The 20,000-nt window shown below is 40.0% G+C and overlaps 1 protein-coding gene across 7 annotated transcripts in view; it reads right to left on the minus strand.

Moving 5' to 3' along the window:
• wnk4b (WNK lysine deficient protein kinase 4b) overlaps nt 1–20,000 on the minus strand; it is a 63,347-nt gene that overhangs the window by 33,582 nt on the left and 9,765 nt on the right. For all 7 annotated transcript variants that reach the window (XM_060896947.1, XM_060896946.1, XM_060896948.1 and 4 more), the window contains exons 2-4: nt 4,997–5,169; nt 4,687–4,907; nt 1,337–1,494 (exon numbers count right to left, since the gene is read on the minus strand). In XM_060896947.1, the coding sequence (XP_060752930.1) occupies nt 1,337–1,494; nt 4,687–4,907; nt 4,997–5,169 (552 nt within the window). The remainder of the gene's footprint in view (nt 1–1,336; nt 1,495–4,686; nt 4,908–4,996; nt 5,170–20,000) is intronic.

Below are 20,000 nucleotides of genomic sequence, written 5' to 3' on the forward strand. Positions count from 1 at the left end.
TCTTTTTTTTATCGTCTTTGTAGAATTAGAGCTCTGGTGAGACAAGTTAATTGTCCCGTCTGCTGTGGAGAACGATCACCGGGACATTCAGGCTTCAGATGGCCATTACAAGGCTCAGGAAAACCTCAGAGAAGTAGGTTATTAAAGCACAGACAGAGAGAGAGAGAGAGAGAGAGAGAGAGAGAGAGAGAGAGAGAGAGAGAGAGAGAGAGAGAGAGAGAGAGAGAGAGAGAGAGAGAGAGAGAGAGAGAGAGAGAGAGAGAGAGAGAGAGAGAGAGAGAGAGAGAGAGAGAGAGAGAGAGAGAGAGAGAGAGAGAGAGAGAGAGAGAGAGAGAGAGAGAGGAGAGAGAGAGAGAGAGAGAGAGAGAGAGAGAGAGAGAGAGAGAGAGAGAGAGAGAGAGAGAGAGAGAGAGAGAGAGAGAGAGAGAGAGAGAGAGAGAGAGAGAGAGAGAGAGAGAGAGAGAGAGAGAGAGAGAGAGAGAGAGAGAGAGAGAGAGAGAGAGAGAGAGAGAGAGAGAGAGAGAGAGAGAGAGAGAGAAAGACAGTTAGAGAGAGAGAGAGAGAGAGAGAGAGAGAGAGACAGAGAGACAGAGAGAGAGAGAGAGAGAGAAAGACAGTTAGAGAGAGACAGAGAGAGAGAGAGAGAGAGAGAGAGAGAGAGAGAGAGAGAGAGAGAGAGAGAGAGAGAGAGAGAGAGAAAGACAGTTAGAGAGAGAGAGAGAAAGAGAGAGAGAGAGAGAGAGAGAGAGAGACAGAGAGAGAGAGAGAGAGAAAGACAGTTAGAGAGACAGAGAGAGAGAGAGAGAGAGAGAGAGAGTGAAAGAGAGAGAGAGTGAAAGAGAGTCAGTTCACAGAGACGAGTAAAAGAAAGCAGCGTGGGCGGCTGCACGAAGATAACCAGCTGCACACATGACGTCCCACTGAGAGCTCTGTCAGGAAACAGACTCGGTCATGGCAGCAAAGCTACATGGGAAGGTGATTAAAAATAAACGACAAGGATTTTACATGTTATCAAAACTCAATGTTATAAAGCAGTGCAGTTAAATTTGAATTAGTCACCTACACAAACACACAATACCACACGACTGGTGAAGGTAACTGCTGTAACATAAGTGAGACCAGGAACTAACTTTAAATTTCCTATAACTAGAAATGAATAAAATGTTCGATGTGTCATTTTTTAATAAACGGGACTTTATAGGAAAATAAACAACAGTGACTCAAGTCGCTCTTTACTAATGCAGCTTGTGTCAGATGGTTTGAGATCATTAAGTGTAAAGTTTAAGATGTAGTAAATCTGTACATATACACACATGGATAATAGCACTTGACTCACGCTGGTGACTTTGCGGTAGATCTGGGCTGCGTTTTGGCACTCTGAGTATGGATATTCTGATGTAGTCATCTCCAGTATGCACATCCCGAAGGCGTAAACGTCCACCGCCTCGTCATACTTCTCCTCGTACATCTCAGGAGCCATGAACTCGGGAGTGCCTGTGAGGGCAAGAGCACACAAAACAGACGTAACTTAACATTACTTAACTTAACTTTACGTAACGTAACAGACGTAATCCCTGTGGCCATGTGTACAAACACACACAAGCAGAATTGTTCATAAATTCTCCTGCGTACTTTATATACATCCATAGATTTATAACATACATCCTCTAGGGGGCGGGTTAGGACCGAATCCTCCCTGAGTCCTTAAAGGTGGGGTCTCTGTTGTTTGAGAAATGCTTCAGAAAACTGCATTGGGGCACCAAACAAAACAAAAACAAAACAAACGTGTAGCCAATGAGCAGAAAGGGGCGTGTCTTGTCAATATGGGCGGAGAGAGTGTTCAGTGCGCATGTGTGACATTAGTAGAAAGCGGTTTTAACATTGACATGGAGGATAAAAACAAAGAAAGAAAGAGAAGAAAGACTTACGATAAGGTAAGAAGTAGGACGTGTTAATATAGGATCAGCTTTCCAGCGCTGGAGAGAACTGAAGGAGCAGGAAGTTGGTCACATATTCACAGATTGGAGTTTCCTGAGTCAATAACTCCTGAGCTAAACACTGTTACTACACAAATAACACCTCTTTTCTATCGTAGTAATGTAGAGACGCAGCTACAACCGTGTTTTGTGTAGTAACAGTGTTTAGCTCAGGAGTTATTGACTCGGGAAACTCCAATCTGTGAATATGTGACCAACTTTACTTAAGACGCCGAGGCGCTTTTTTCCTTCTCGATAGGTGAGTAACGTTGGTTTTGCTTTGTTACACAGAACTAATATATGCCTTTGTCCTTTACATGATTATGTTTGTGTGTCATTTTTGCTTGTTTGTTTATCTACAATCATATTGTTCTTCCCTTCAGCTATGATAAAGACACGTTTCTTTCCGTTAGTTGCCTGGGTTACGTATGTATGTGTGGGGCGGAGCTATCGATACAAGGGGTGGGGCCCGTTTGGGTTAGGGGTGTGTTTGTTTTGGTGATTTCAAATGTCAACACTGGCTTTCAAACAACGGAGACCCCACCTTTAACTACTGCTTGTCATCAGTAAACATGTTGACACCGGAGAAAAAGAATTAAAGGACATGCTTAAGAGACAGTTGTGGATTATGCTATTAGCTAGCACACTAGCCTCTCTTTGACACGTCCAGCATTTTTTGCTGTGTTTATCATACTGATCATACTACAGTGCCCCCACAGGTTACACTGGTATTGCATCTTGTCAACACATGGCGTTTTTTCGAACGACGCTCCAAAAACTGCTATGGATATAAATAACTGATGACACAGATGTCAGCCATGCAGCGTACATGTACGTGTCGTGAAAAGCTTTTACAAGTCAGGCTTAACTCCTGAATGACTGCAAACAAAACAAACAAACCTCAAACAAATGACAAATACAACTGTGTGTATGGATGTAAATAGACAAAAACAGGACTGAACAATAAATAAAAATAAAAAATGTAATAAAATAAATAGATTTTTCTTTACTTAATAGATTTCCAGTAATACGAGTCTGCACTCCACAGGGCGTTATCCTGACAAACAAATCTCACCAGCGATATTGTGCTTTTCATCCTAATATTTATTTCCTCGTATCTGTACACTGTGGCCTAGATTCCTTGCCTTTCAGACATCGGCTCAGGTTCAGCAGAGGCAGATGTCGAACGTCACACACCCAGCTGTTATTACCTGAGTTATAGAGATTTATTAATGCTGTTGTTGTGTGTATAAACACCTCAGATTGGATTTTTTTTTTTAAATGTTTTAAATCCTAATCATATCTGATCAGGCCAATCGAATCATATTGAAATGCTTATGTCTGTTTTTTTTTTTGTTTATTCTGAGGTTGTTGAACCGGTCCTGACTCCAACACCAATAAAGAATTAAAAACTTTGAGACAAAACATAAAGTAAAGCACAATAATTAAAATCATGAGAGAACTCCAGGGGGTGGAGCTACATCTGATCACGCTCCTCCTTCATTCCTAAACCTAACCCACATAATGCTGTACAACTTGAAATGTGTTAAACACACCTGAGGCACACTGCACTCCTGGATTTTTCTCTTGACTCCACCCAGGTAGGAGGAGCCAGATCAGGTCTGACTCCACCCATTGACCATTTCAGGAGCGTTTACAGCAATCGCAGTGGGAATCATTTCCTTTCTATAACCACGAGACGACGTAATCATATGAATCAGACTCTGGGTCACAAGTAATACCAGTGTCAAAATGTCAGAATTGTGCATCCAGTCCTACAGTGTAAACACAGCCAACGTCTGCTGACGTCTTTGAATCTAATCTCTACAGTCTGGACATGTGCTGGCGTAAATATGGCAGGAGTGAATAAATAAACACACGCAGCAGCGGTGCAGGTAATATTTACAGTAATAACTGTGAAGGTCAGTTTCAGTGTGGAGATAACAGCGCACACACACGCTGGAGGAGCTGTAATAAGAGACTAGCTATGTTTTTGGCGTTCGCTTCGACCACACAGAGTTTACAGATGAATCTCTAAGAACATGTAGAGCCAGTTCCTTAAAAGTGCTGCTGCCATGGATATTATGGCATTCTGGAGAATAAAATACAGAGCATGAACAATCTTTATGAGTCTGAATCAGAGGTCAAATTGATTCTTTTCTTTTCTTCTTCTTCTTCTTTCGGCTTTTCCCTTCAGGGGTCGCCACAGCAAATCATCTCTCTCCACCTAACCCTATCTTCTGCATCCTCAACACTTGCACCCACTAGCTTCAAATCCTCATTAATTACATCCATATACCTCCTCTTTGGCCTTCCTCTTTGCCTCCTGCCTGGCAGCTCCATGTCCAACATTCTCCTACCAATATACTCACTCTCCCTCCTCTGAACATTGCTGATAAAGGTTTGGGGTGAGAACATCATTAAAAAAAAAGTTCAGAGAACACGGCCACATCACCTCATTAATAATTCAGTAAAACATTTTCCCTAAAATCTCTAGGACACATGGGATTCCTGCAGTGCTGGAGTTTTGTGAGATCTGTGACTCGGTATAGCAGCTGACATCAACAATACAAAAAGCTTATTTGATTCACTTCCTGGAGTGAATTGATTCAGAATCATTTAGCTTTCTGAAAAGAGTTGACTCAGAAGCAAAGAAAAGGTATGCGACCTACCCTAACACACCCCACTACACCCCGATACACTAACTCACCAATGACGCTCTTGGCGAAGGAAGCACTTTTGAGTGTGGCCAGACCCAAATCTCCGATCTTGACCGATCCAGTGGGACCCGTGATGAAGATGTTGTCACACTTGAGGTCTCGGTGGATAATGGGTGGAGTTCGTGTGTGCAGGAAGTGGAGTCCTTTCAGTATCTGGTGGCTCCAGCGCTGAAGAAGTTTCAGCTTCATCTCTTTAAATCGTTTCAGGTATCTGAGTGGAAGCAAAGCAGAGGGGTAAAAACTTTTACAGATTTTGTGTTTCTGTGTGTGTTTGTTTTCTCCTGAGAAGACTGGACTTACGTCTTCAGAGTTCCTGATGTCATCAGCTCAGTAACCAGGATGATACATTTGTGGCCTTTAACTGTGGACTTCCATGAGTCGTAGAAACGAACAATGTTGGGGTGCTGTAGCCCCTTCAGCATCTCAACCTCTTCACTAAAGCGCTGACGCTCTGCTTTACTCAGTCGCCGGGTCTGAGAAGAAAAACAATAAAAAGTTAGCACCGGATTCTTCACAGGCACCTCATTTAGAACAGCTGCACTCGGACTCCTTCCTGTTGTATGTAAGACTTCTGTACAAGAGTTTCCTACGTTACAGATTTGTTCAGAACAGGGTCAGGGAGGTTGAGGGTAGGATAAGTGAGGTTATGGTCAGTGGTTTTCAGGAAAGGGTGAGTAATTATCAGGGTAGAATCAGTGTGGTAGAGGGTATGATCATTAGGGTAGCAGTTATGACTGAGATCCAGGGTAGGATAGTGGGGGAGAGGTTAGGGTTGGTGGAGTTCAGGGTAGGGTAGAATGGGTAGAGGTTAGGGTCGGTGGTGTTCAGGGTAGGGTAGAAGGGGTAGAGGTTAGTGCCAGCGGGATTCAGAGTAGGGTCAGTGGGATGGAGATTAGGGTCAGTGGTCTAGAGGTTAGGGTCAATGGGGTAGATTTTAGTGTCAGTGGGGTAGAGTTTAGAGTCAGTGGGGTAAAGGTTAGGGTTAATGGGGTTCAGGATATGGTCAGTAGGGTAGAGGTTAGGGTTAATGGGGTTCAGGATAGGGTCAGTGGGGTAGAGGTTAGGGTCGGTGGTGTTCAGGGTAGGGTAGAAGGGGTAGAGGTTAGGGTCGGTGGTGTTCAGGGTAGGGTAGAAGGGGTAGAGGTTAGTGCCAGTGGGATTCAGAGTAGGCTCAGTGGGATGGAGATTAGGGTCAGTGGTCTAGAGGTTAGGGTCAATGGGGTAGATTTTAGTCTCAGTGGGGTAGAGTTTAGAGTCAGTGGGGTAAAGGTTAGGGTTAATGGGGTTCAGGATAGAGTCAGTGGGGTAGAGGTTAGGGTTAATGGGGTTCAGGATAGAGTCAGTGGGGTAGAGGTTAGGGTTAATGGGGTTCAGGATAGAGTCAGTGGGGTAGAGGTTAGGGTTAATGGGGTTCAGGATAGGGTCAGTGGGGTAGAGGTTAGGGTCGGTGGTGTTCAGGGTAGGGTAGAAGGGGTAAAGGTTAGTGCCAGTGGGGTAAAGGTTAGGGTTAATGGGGTTCAGGGTAGGGTTAGTGGGGTTAAAGGTAGGGTCAGTGGGGTTAGGGTCATTGAGGTGCAGAATACAGGTGATATATAGTTACATAGGTTAGTGCAGCACTTCTCTTGTCTCAGCTCTATTAACCTCTATGATTGGAGTCTTTTCAGCTTCCCTTTTAAATCACTTTAAAAGCATCTGCATACTGAACACACACTTATATCTCAATCTATATATAAACGTAGAATATCGACCAGCAGCTGCACTATTACACCATTAAACTGTTATGCTATTATACCATTATGCTTTTAACTTCTCAGCAGAGCTTTTAAGGACATATACCTTCCTGTCGCTTGTTACATAAGATCCTGACGGTTTGCTTTTTGTGGAGTGGTTTAATGTAGGTGACATGAAAGCTGTGAAGAGCCTCCTACACAACTCTTCATACAAACCTCTTCATGTCTGTTACTGTGCTTTTGGTCTCTATTTAAAGGCCATTATGACCTGCACATGACAGATCTGAACATGTTTCTCTGGCTTAGAAGTATCGGTAAACCGCCACGACGTGCTCGGTAATCTTATCCTGTGACAGAGAAGGCAAGCTTCTGTGTGAAAAAGTCATTTGTGTGTTTTTTATAGAATAAAACAAAGACAGAGACAGAGATGGTATTCATCAGACTTGAGCAAACACACTGCTGGAAACATGAAGCAAACGGATGCCATGCACAGCTTTCGCTAAGTGTATCATGCTCATGGCGGCTTGCGACAACTCTGTGTATCAACATGCTGCATGGTCACCTGTGATTGGTCGTTACAAACGTCACATGTCTCAGGCTGATTCATTCCAACTGTTTGGAGACGCAATCTTTTTTCTGTAGTCGTGGAAACTGTGGTGAACTCACAACAGCGCCACCTCCAGGACGGGAGCACTCATATGAGAGTACACAAACACGTCAGGTGGTTTCGTCTCACACATCGCATTAGCATAAGCATGCGGACGTCTGAGTGAATGATGTCATGTGGAAAGCAGGGATGGAAAGTAATATGTAAATGAGGTGTCTGTGTCTGTGTGCGCTGTTTTCCCTTTCGCAAATCATACTAAAACTGGAACCCAGAATACTGCTGATTAAATGTGACAGTGTGTCAGAAATCTGCAATAGAAGAGTGTAGACATGAGAGCGCAGTTTGTTAGGGATTAAATGTGAGTGTTTAAATGCTGCCTGTGTCTGAGGTGCTCAGGTAAGCTGTGTCTCTCATATGACACCAAGCAAGTCATCATTCTGCAGATACTAAGATATACAGAAACATTTTCATATTATTTCAAATTATTTTTCTGAATTCCAATTAAACGATCTCGTGCAAATTTAATACCTGCAATACAAGCAACTGTCTACAAGGTCCTGGATATGTTCAGATTGTAGGTAGAAATTAATTTTAATCCGCATTCAGTCCGCACACTGTATTCCGCATCTTTTGGTAGAAACGCAACCAATCAAATATCCCTTTTTTTAGTACAACAACTTATTATTACTTTGTTTGTTTGTTTGTGTGTTATGAAGTCAGCACATGCAAACCTATATTAAATCAGGTCCTAAAAGAGACAAGGGTAAAATTTCACTTTTTTAATTTGCTCCTTGTCAAAAAGCTGTAGGTATTTTTGTTTCAATTCACACCTTTATCAAATTTTTTAATAATTCTGAAAACCTTGATGAATAAAGTTTACCATTAAGAAATCATTGCCTGGAGGTTAAGGATTAGGGCTGTGATTGGTCAGTGATCGTGACTGCATTTTAGCGATGAAAACAACACCACAGCAGGAACTGACAGTGAATTCTTACACAAAATCAGTTTTCATTCTCTAAACAACAAAACCTGAGGATTGTTTTTCACAAAAGGCTTTTTCTCTTCAAGCCACCGTAAGAGCGACGCCGTGACGTCGCTCAGAAGAAGCCGCACCGACTTTGGCTTTTCCCTCCTGGTGTGATTGCTTTTGGAATCTTCTCCACAGTTTCATTATATGGAAAGCGTTTAAAAAACAGAGGGTTAGATTATGGCATGGAAGAGAACACATGGCAAAGGATACGAGCGAGAACAAGTGCCAGAATCCGGAACCACAAAAAGTCATGTCCTGGTACAACTCAGAGCTTATAATTACAGGCTGGAAACATTGATGTGTTGGTTCAATTTCATCTAAAGTACCAAAAGCTACAGAAATGAAGAACCGTGCCAAGAACACTGAAAGATTTTCTGGGAGTTTGGGACAGGAGTGAGTGATGACGAAGGCTCAGTGGTAAACTGGGACATTCTGTACACCCTGGAGGGTAAATAAGGAAAATTCTTAAAGATATATTAGTGCATTTAAAAATCTGCACATTTAGGAAGTAAACGAGTTAAACACAGAGACGGACTAATAGACACAGAGGTAGACGTTGACTGATGTCAATTAGAAGATCATCAATGTGTTTATTATATACTGTAAACCGACATTTGCACTACAGATGGAGTCTCCAGTTCCAGAGCTTTGTAATGCTTTGAGTTTTTCAGAGAATAAAGAGAGGCTGGTGAGAACAGGAACTCTCTCATTCCATGAACTTTCCACAGCATTAACACTGTTCTCAGACCTGTAGATCTGTGCTTTGTTCTAAAAATTGTTTAAATGTTGCATTTTCTCCTCAGCTCGATACGCTGCAAAATTACAAAGTGTACCAGAATGTGTTGTCACGTGTGAGTAAACTGTCCTCTCATTGGTCGGAGTGCTCCTGAATGCTCCTTCTGATGTTCCTCAGGTTCTTCTCATAGTGTGTGTTTATTTATTCCTCACATAAACACTTTCACAGGTTTATTATAGTTTAACCTGTAATGTGTTTATTTGTTACTTCATCGAGGAGGCATGGCCTGTCGCTTACCCCCCACCTTCCCCCCACACACAGTTTGAGCTCTAACCCAGTCCCTGTGAGCATGTAAAAGGAATCTGTCACGACTCCCACAGCATGTTTACTGTGTGTATTTGTGTTTCCACGGCTCGCCTGAATACGCTGCTTTACGTCTCGTCAAATGCGGCGAAACATCGCTAGCTCAGGTGCAGAGCTTCAGAACAGAATCTTGAGCACAATGATTGATGTCCTGGTTTGTTTTAAATTTAAAAAAGATAGCACACTATTAGACAGATTTTTATTTATTTATTAATTTTTATTATGATGAGAACACGGTGTGAACAGAATATGTGACAACTTCAGAGCTCGAACTGAGCTGTGGCTAATGAATGTAGCAGCTTGTTGACAGGCAACCACAGGGAAAACCGTCAGGGACTGAAAAGTGAGAACATACTGCGCATGTGATCGTGTGTGTGTGTGTTGGGGTTAAGAGCATTCAGGGTTATTGGTCAAAGTATGTCTGTGCTATTTAAAGACAGATTTAAAACACAGCTGTGTTGAAGAGATCCTGACTGTCTCTCACCTCTCACCAGCTATGTCTCTCCTGTATTTGATTCAGTTCCTACTGCATTTGATTCAGGACTTGCTGCATTTGATTCAGTGTTGAATGCATTCGATTCAGTATCTACTGCATTCGATTCAGTACCAGTTGCATTTTATTCAGTGTTGACTGCATTCGATTCAGTACCAACTACATTCGATTCAGTATCTAATGCATTTGATTCAGTTCCCACTGCATTTGATTCTGTATCTGCTGTACGTGTGTGTGTGTGTGTGTGTGTGTGTGTGTGTGTGTGCGTGTGTGTGTGTGAGTTTTCCAATACATGATTTTGTAAAACACTGACCGTCCAACCGTAGCGAGTGACAGACGGACGTTCAGGTGCTCATCCATACAAAGGTAGGAAACATGACACCAGGACGATTCATACACAATAAGGACAAACAGGACATGAGAAAACAAACCAACAAAAAGCAGAATAAAATGTAAAAAGCAAGGGGTGTGAAAACAAGACTAGAACAAAATCCAAAACACATGGGTTTTGTCGCAATGGGAACAAGACATTTTAAAGATAGAACCACATTTTCAGGAATCTTTGGTGTAGTCATGTGGCACCGATGGTGTATAAACACCACAAAACCTTTAGAATAGTGTGCAGTTAACAATAAAAATGCACCTTAACCAGAACTATTTGTTCGGTGGGAGGAATTTGTGTAGTTGTATAGTTCTGATGGTGCGTGAATGAATGTACGGAATCCTTCAGGAAAGCGTAAAGTTAGCGGAACTACTTCCTCTGATGGTGTAAGGATACCACAAAACCTTCAGAAAAATGTACAGTAACCAGGACAAGTTTTTCAGAAGGAGTCATTTGTGGTGTAGTTGTGTGTCCCTGGTGGTGTATGAATATTGCAAATGCTTCAGGAAACTGGAAAGTTTCTGAAATATTTTTTTCTCTGATGCTTTATGGATACAGCAAAACCTACAGGAAAGTGTACAGTAACTAGAACTACTTTATAGGAATTTGTGTTGTAGTTGTGTGGCTTTGAAGGTGTAAGGATATCACAAAACTGTCAACTGTGTCAACTGTTTCAAGGCCCCGAGGCACTGGCTGGAATCCAGCCTCTCTGACTGGAGCTGCTGTTGAACAGGTGGTGGCTGGAGCTTCATAACTAAGCATTTAAGCAAAGCAATTTGTTCTGACGTCACCCATGAAAGCATCCCATCAACATCTCCTGCCTCGAGTCCACATCACACAGAGGCTCGTTTGTTTAAAGAACACCCGAAATCTGGATTAAATCACAAGCTATGTGTCAAAAAGAAAGACTTTTTTCAACATATTCACCAGAGAGCTGGCACACAGCTGGGAGGAAATGAAGATACAGAAACAGGAAGTACAAAAACTAAAAGACACTGAATGTGATTTTGTCTCATATAGCAGCAGAGCAGTCTGATATGGGACAGATAAAGATTTAGAAACGTTGGATGAAATGGATAAAAAGTATGACATACTGTTCTTAAATAAATAAAGTCTTATATCCTTTACTGTTGTATAAGAGAAAAAACTGCTTTTACTTCATTTGATTCAGGACCTACTGCATTTGATTCAGTACCTACTCCATTCAATTCAGTACCTGCAGCATTTGATTCAGTGTTAATTGCATTCGATTAAGTACCAGCTGCATTTGATTAATTACTTGCTGCATTCGATTCAGTAATTGCTGCATTCAATTCAGTAATTGCTGCATTCAATTCAGTGTATAATGCATTCAATTCAATACCTACTGTATTTGATTCAGTTCCTACTGCATTTGAATCAGTGTTGAATGCATTCGATTCAGTATCTACTGCATTTGATTCAGTACCAATTGCATTTTATTCAGTGTTGACTGCATTCGATTCAGTACCAACTACATTCGATTCAGTATCTAATGCATTTGATTCAGTACCCACTGCATTTGATTCTGTACAGTATCTGCTGTAAACATGACATGCGATTCTTCAATGAATACAAAGTCCTCTTTGACCATTGCAAATTGCTGTGGTATAAGAGTAAAAAAACACCTTGGGGCACGCTTGTAAAGGAAAATAAATAAAACTACAGCTTGGCAACACTGACTCTTCATCAGCTTCATCACCCCACCCAACATGGGTTGATTATTTTCCTCGACCAGCCCAGCACTCCGAGTTTAGGAATATGATACATTTTGTGTGTGTGTGTGTGTGTGTGTGTGTGTGTGTAAATGTTAGGCCTTATCAGGAACACACAGGGCCTCCTCTAGGCCATGCTGTTGTTTAATAAGGACTCGGGTGGCGTTGAGTGACAGCTGTGTCTCAGCAGATACACCTTATCACAGCAAATTACCTGTAATACTACTGTAATGTACTGTAGTGTAATAACACACTGTGTACATACTTACCCTCATGAGTTAATAAACACCAGCATGGCTTTATTTAATGTATTTTGTGATCAACATGCAGCGATGCCGTCAGATTAAATAAGGCAGAGATGTTAATATTTTAGCCTGGAGGTGTGTCTGTTCTGATTATGCCAATATGGGATCACATTGTGTGTGTGTGTGTGTGTCATTATAATGGTTAAGGTTGGAAGTTCCAAGACTCATATCACTTTAAAAATTAGCTAAAGGCTTTAAAAACTCACTGTTTTTCTAATAATGTTAAATAATTTCATTAATACGTTAAAGAAACCTATGAATCTGTATCTCACTGACTCACCTGAGCTTTACCAAATTAGTATTAAAACAACACACTTTCTGCATTTCTGCATTCGATTCAGTATCTACTGCAGTTGATTCAGTATCTACTGCAGTTGATTCAGTATCTACTGCAGTTGATTCAGTATCTACTGCAATTGATTCGGTATCTACTGCATTTGATTCAGTAACTACTAGATTCAATTTAGTGATTACTGCATTTGGTTCAGTATCTACTGCAACTGATTCAGGATCTGCTGCATTTGATTAAGTGCCTTCTACATTAGATTCAGTATCTAGCACATTCAATTCAGCTTCTCATGCAGGTGATTCAGTATCTACTGCATTTGATTCAGCACCAAGGTAATGTGAATAAAATATTTTTTAGGTTCCTCATAACTCTAATAGTTTTTGGTTATCCTGTTACTGGTTATATTTGGTTATGATTATCGGTTAGACTCGTATTTGCTTCTTCTGTTGGTTGAATGTTATTTTCTACAGTGTAACTTGGTTCTGTTACTATTTTCTTGTGAGAAGTTAAAACCTGAGTATATAAGGAGTGGCTCAAAACATAAAAAAATCCCTTATCAATCCAGTTCTCTCGATCTTTCTGCCTCATTCCTTTAAGGTCAGGATGCTAATAATTTTAACTGCCTGTCTCTGAGACTCTAAGTCAGGCAGAGAGAAAGGTCTGTCTAAAGGATTAAAGCACTAAAGGAAGAATGGATCATCTGCATGTTATGCAACAGGAGGATTGATGTTCACAGCGTCTCTTCTTGCCAGCACTTTCCTTCCTCTTTTTCTACTTCCAATGTCTCAGTAACACAGATTAATGAGATTCCAGAAATGGAAGGAAAATAAGATAAAAGCCTGATCCTGGTGGTTTATCTGAGCTTGTCTGTGTGTGTGTGTGTGTGTGTGTGTGTGTGTCTGATCTGCACAGAACATGTCTGAGCTGAAAGCATCTGAGCCTTGTAACTTATTCACTAAGTAGAGTGTTTATAACGCTGTAGTTTATAATGCTGTGGTTTATAACGCTGAGGTCTATAACTCTGTGGTTCATAAGGCTGTGGTTCATAAAGCTGTGGTTCATAAGGCTATGGTTTATAAAGCTGTGGTTCATAAAGCTGTGGTTTATAAAGCTGTGGTTCATAAAGCTGTGGTTCATAAAGCTGTGGTTCATAAAGCTGTGGTTTATAAAGCTGTGGTTCATAAAGCTGTGGTTTATAAAGCTGTGGTTCATAAAGCTGTGGTTTATAAAGCTGTGGTCTGTAACACTGTGGTTTATAAAGCTGTGGTCTGTAATGCAGTGGTTTAAAAAGCTGTGGTCTGTAATGCAGTGGTTTAAAAAGCTGTGGTCTGTAATGCAGTGGTTTAAAAAGCTATGGTTTATAACACTGTAGTCTATAACACTGTAGTCTATAACACTGTAGTCTATAAAACTATGGTTTATAACACTGTAGTCTATAACACTGTAGTCTATAACACTGTAGTCTATAACACTGTAGTCTATAACACTGTAGTCTATAACGTTATGGTTTATAACACTGTAGTCTATAACACTGTAGTCTATAACGTTGTGGTTTATAACACTATAGTCTATAACGTTATGGTTTATAACACTGTAGTTTATAACACTGTAGTCTATAACGTTATGGTTTATAACACTGTAGTTTATAACACTGTAGTCTATAATGTTGTGGTTTATAACACTGTAGTCTATAACGTTGTGGTTTATAACACTGTAGTCTATAACATTGTGGTTTATAACACTGTAGTCTATAACGTTGTGGTTTATAACACTGTAGTCTATAACACTGTAGTCTATAACACTGTGGTTTATAACACTGTAGTCTATAACACTGTAGTATATAACGTTGTGGTTTATAACACTGTAGTCTATAACACTGTAGTCTATAACGCTGTGGTTTATAACACTGTAGTCTATAACACTGTAGTCTATAATGTTGTGGTTTATAACACTGTAGTATATAATGCTGTGGTTTATAACACTGTAGTCTATAAAGTTTTGGTTTATAACACTGTAGTCTATAACGTTGTGGTTTATAACACTGTAGTCTATAACGCTGTGGTCTATAACACTGTAGTCTATAACACTGTAGTCTATAACGCTGTGGTTTATAACACTGTAGTATATAACACTGTAGTCTATAACACTGTAGTCTATAACGTTGTGGTTTATAACACTGTAGTCTATAACACTGTAGTCTATAACACTGTGGTTTATAACACTGTAGTCTATAACACTGTAGTATATAACATTGTGGTTTATAACACTGTAGTCTATAACACTGTAGTCTATAACGCTGTGGTTTATAACACTGTAGTCTATAACACTGTAGTCTATAACGTTGTGGTTTATAACACTGTAGTCTATAACACTGTAGTCTATAACACTGTAGTATATAACGTTGTGGTTTATAACACTGTAGTCTATAACACTGTAGTCTATAACACTGTAGTCTATAATGTTGTGGTTTATAACACTGTAGTCTATAACACTGTAGTCAATAACACTGTAGTCTATAATGTTGTGGTTTATAACACTGTAGTCTATAACACTGTAGTCAATAACACTGTAGTCTATAACGTTGTGGTTTATAACACTGTAGTCTATAACACTGTAGTCAATAACACTGTAGTCTATAACACTGTAGTCTATAATGTTGTGGTTTATAACACTGTAGTCTATAACACTGTAGTCAATAACACTGTAGTCTATAACACTGTAGTCTATAACACTGTAGTCTATAACGTTGTGGTTTATAACACTGTAGTTTATAACGTTGTGGTTTATAAGTCGGTCCTATAATTTAATGGCTGTTGTAGTTTTCCTCACCTGCAATGAAAACTTTTTACTGTTAAGATCAATTATCTAATCTCTTACTCTGTTAAAACATCTGATCATCGTTATCATGTTCATCAATTTTTAAACAAAAACCATCATAATTGGAATATATAAATATGAGTATGGAAAAAAAAAAGGAACACAAATAAGAGAGAACAACTGTTTACATCTACTGTATTATAAAGTGACTGAAAGATGGCGTTTCCCCTGTTTGTGTCGTGTCCATGTTGATAATTAAACGTCTTCCTCACGTCTCACTCCACAGTGGTGTTAATATGAAGCTCATATGAAAGTACACACTCAGGACTTTAACATTTTTACTAGAGGTTTCATATTATATATATAATAAAAGCGGTTATTTTTTCTCCACACAAATGTTTGTGTCTTCAGAGTAAATGTTGATATCAAACCCATTTCTGCTCTCTGTGATGCTCCGAGTGTTTGTTCATCTAAAAAGCAGCTCAGATTCATGTCTAAAACACACTGAAAGAACAACAGGGTCCTGAATCATTTTAGATCAGATTAGTAACAATAACTCAGCTACTGTGTGTGTGTGTGTTTGTGTGTGTGTGTTGTTTATTATCTGTTCTGCCTGATTATTACTATAAACTCAGGTTCTGTTCTCACCGCACTATGATCTAACCACTGATCTAACGCCCCGATGTCCCTGAGGTTCCTGTATCTCCACGTTATCTTTTTCTTTTAGGGGAAGTAGTTAGAGTTGTCCTGGTTTTCTCCAGCAGTTGACTGATTTGTAACTGGTGAGATTATGTGAGCACAACAGGTGCTCCGGCAGTGTTAGTAATACCCGAGTTGGCATCTTAGCAACGAGCAGAACACAAGAAAGTGTTGCTAAAGTGACTGCTGAGCTGAGACCTTTGAATTAAAAAAAAAAAACAAAACCCTTTTCTCAGGTTCTGCTCCAAGCTCATGAAGAACCATCTGGAACACCATCTGCTTAATGCCACAGTGTCTGTGTGCAGAACACTAATGAGTGTTTATTGACGTATAATAATTATTAACGGTGCTAGAATTTGTTGTTGCTTAAAGGAGAGTCTCAATATCAAAGACGGTTCCTAGAGGAGGACATCATTTTATTTCCAAACATTCCCTTAAAGATCTCTTGAAGAACATTTTTACGTTCTAATTATCTAGCTGAAATTTAGATGCCTGACAAGGTCAAGCTATAAAGATGATGATAATAATGAGGAATTATTTGGATTTTGTACCACATGCTTTGCAAATTAACAAACACCCTTATGTTCTTAAACATTGAGGGATCTCTGAGGGTTCTTCAGATGATTAGAAGATCTTAGCTTACAGAAAAGCTACTTCTGTTACTGCAGAGTTAAACTGTATGCAGAATCTTTAAGGGTTCCCCAAGAAGGACAACTAAAGAACCCTGAAAAAATAAAAATGAGTAATATAAGGAGTAGGTACTTGTGGAACCTGGAGCCCACAGGACACAAGGAGGAGGACATCCTGTACAGAGATCCTGTCCCACACTCATTCACACTCTACAGACAACTTAGAGATGCCAGCAGGGATCCAACACATGTCTTTGGAGTTAAGGAGGAAACTAAAGAACCTGGAAGAAACCTTCATCCCCAGGGTGGAGAATAGAATCAGAGCTCCCAACCCTGGAGGTCTGAAGCCAACATGCTAACCACTATGCCTCCATACTTATCCAACAAACCACCTCAGGTTCCTTAGGTTTGTTTTCTTTTTAACATCTAGGACATTCCAGGTATAGAAACCTTCTCCTGAAGGCACTTGCTACATTCTAAACAGGTTCTTTAATGGTTCATAAATGATTTGAATCTTTTTAGCTCCCAAAAATGGAGCTGTCTCCATAGGGAAGTATACTGAGAGACTGATACAGAGACAAACCAGAAGAACTCTTATGAATCATTGGGTTTCTATTAAGAACTCATGAGGATTGTTATTTTTTTGGACAAAGCTCATGATGATGTGATTCTTCTACCGAGTCAGAGATCTGATAAGCACAATATCAGTCAAGTCACGCTGTGTTCAGAAGATCAGAACTTAATGATAATGATTATGATTTCATTGGGGCAGAAACCAAGCAAGCAAAACTGGCAGTGCTGCCTGGGTGGGAGGGGCATACTCTATGTCACCTGTCAATCACAGGGACACAGGAATATTGTGGGCATCTGTGAGCCCATGTATGCTCCAAGTGTGAAGCACCTTCCTGTCTAGGAGGAGTCATGTGTCTCTTACTCAGCTTGTTGCTGGTGTGTGAAAGAGGAGAGCTGGCTTCAACCTGCAGGAACATTACCATCATTTCAACCTAGAACACAAGAACCCATTGTGTTTTTTTAGCCTTCAGGTCTCTGGAGCACAATCACATCCTTTACAGTCTGAAAACAACAGACCTCTACTGAATGGGTTACAGGTGATTGGAGTGTCTACTGTCTCCTGCTCTGAGGACGTTTATTCTAAGGCAGGAGCACAAATGAAATGCCATGTTTCCCGGATGTGTGTCGGAGCGGTGCAAACAAGCAGAACCAGAAGCACAAGATGTCGAGCTTCCTGTAATATATGTGTTTAAAACACCTCAGTTGTTCTTTCAGAATAATAACAGAGTCATGTTTGGTTTTGAGAACCTTCCAGCTTCAGTGTCTGCATGTGCATCTCGCTGACCTCTTCTGCAAAACAGTGGCTAGCACCAAGCCGACCATGCGCTCTTTATTTATTTATATATCTATAGCTCTGGATTGGCTGTGAAGACAAAAAAAATCTAAGCTGCAACATGTTCAGCAGAAATGCAGTTACTCCGAGACAGGTTTGTCCAGAGGCGATAAAACACACTGAACAGATTAATTCATTTGAATCATAAGATCAGAAGAAAGCTAGATCGGTAGATCATAAGACCAGTAGATCAGAAGATCAGTTGATGAGTAGATCAGGAGATCAGTAGATGAGTAGATCAGAAGATCCGTAGCTTCCAGATTTTCACTGTTATAATCATTGTTCCCAAATATGAAATCAGTCGCTTCTGTCTGTGGATAATATCTCACAAGATCATATCTTACAAATCAGTAAGTGCGTCATGCCTTAAATTCACACCTGCTCTACACACACAGGCCTGTACAGACAGGTAAGAGGTAAAAAATAAAGGGCACAATGTTTTCACTGCAGCTTTGTTCCCACATCTGTACTGCTGCCATAATCCTATTTTCACAGCCATGTTATGCTGTGAATGTCACTGTAACACACACACACACACACACACACACACACAAAGAGGAACAGAACATGAAGTCGTTAAGAACTGCGCGCGCACACACACACACACACACACACACACACACACACACACACACACACGTCTTATAGTGATTTATGTCTTGTACAAGTACAAGGGATTGAAGGAACAGACGCAGAAGCAGAATGACGCAACAGTTGTCTGGTGCACCACATGAAGCAACCAGAATAACTACATATTGAAACCATCCAGAATGAACAGTGTGTGTGCGTGTGTGCGTGTGTGTGTGTTTGTGTGTGTGTCTATTAGGAGCCGGTTCAGAGTGTCTGGATATTATCACGCCTCACAGATGAGGACAAGTGGAAATTTGGCGACAGGAACATGACCGGATTCTTCCAGGGACAAAGGCAGTAAAATGTCCTGAGTCTGTTAAACACCTTCAAACATAATTACTGACTCATTTACAGGTAACAACACGACGCTGACACACAACACTGAACAGAACAGGGACATGTCAGGGATTTCTTTGTAGTTTCATTTCCAGTTTTGCAGCATTTTCTTATAATAATAATAATAATAATAATAATAATAAATAATAAATAATAAACAATAATAATAATAAATAATAAACAATAATAATAATAATAAATAAATACTAATAATAATAAAAATAATAATAATAATTAAAATAATTATAAAAATAATAATAATTATAAAAAAATTAATAATTATAAAAAAAATAATAATAATGATAATAATAATTAAAATAATTCTAATAATAATGATAATAATAATAATTATTATCATTATTATCATTATAATTATAATTATAATAATAATAAGGACACATTTTTGACAGATGAATAATTCTGGGGTTGATTTATTTTCTTGTCCAGCAGCTCTGACAGTACATCAGCAGAACATCATAGGGTTAAATGAATCCACTCCTGATACATACATCATCGTTGCTATAGTAACAGCTGGTTCAGAGCAGGCTGTTTACTGATGCCGTAACGAACGCTAAAACGTGACAATAAATGTAACTATAAATGAATAAAAAGTATGTAAGTATACGGAGCTCCGCTCATCATCGCCGCAACCTGTGGAATAAATAATAACAACCTGAATAATGGCAACCTCACGGCTGTGGATTCAGACGTCTGATTAACGCGGGTCTGATGGTGCGTCCGTTCGATTCTGTAACAACGATTTCGTGGACCATTTTCATGGAATGCGAACATCTGCTACAACAGTCTTTCATTCTGCTCCATTCGGTCTGAGATGAAGGAGAGTCACGTTAAGCGTCACGCCGCATCTGTTCCTTCAGTCGTACAGACGCACAGCACATAATGACCCGTGAGTCCCTTTCACGTTCGCACGTCAATGCAGGAATTTAAGGACAATTAGTAAACAGGAAGCCACTGAACTGGCAGGAAACAGAGATGAGATCGAGGATGCTTCTTATTTCTTTAATGACTTCCTCATTTCCTGCCTTTGGTTTCCTTCCTGAGGATTTGAAGGACAAACGTACTGAAGAAGACGTCCTCAGAGGAGACAAGACCTTGGTTT

Source organism: Tachysurus vachellii, chromosome 21 (genome assembly GCF_030014155.1).
Source record: "Tachysurus vachellii isolate PV-2020 chromosome 21, HZAU_Pvac_v1, whole genome shotgun sequence".
Classification (NCBI taxonomy): domain Eukaryota; kingdom Metazoa; phylum Chordata; class Actinopteri; order Siluriformes; family Bagridae; genus Tachysurus; species Tachysurus vachellii.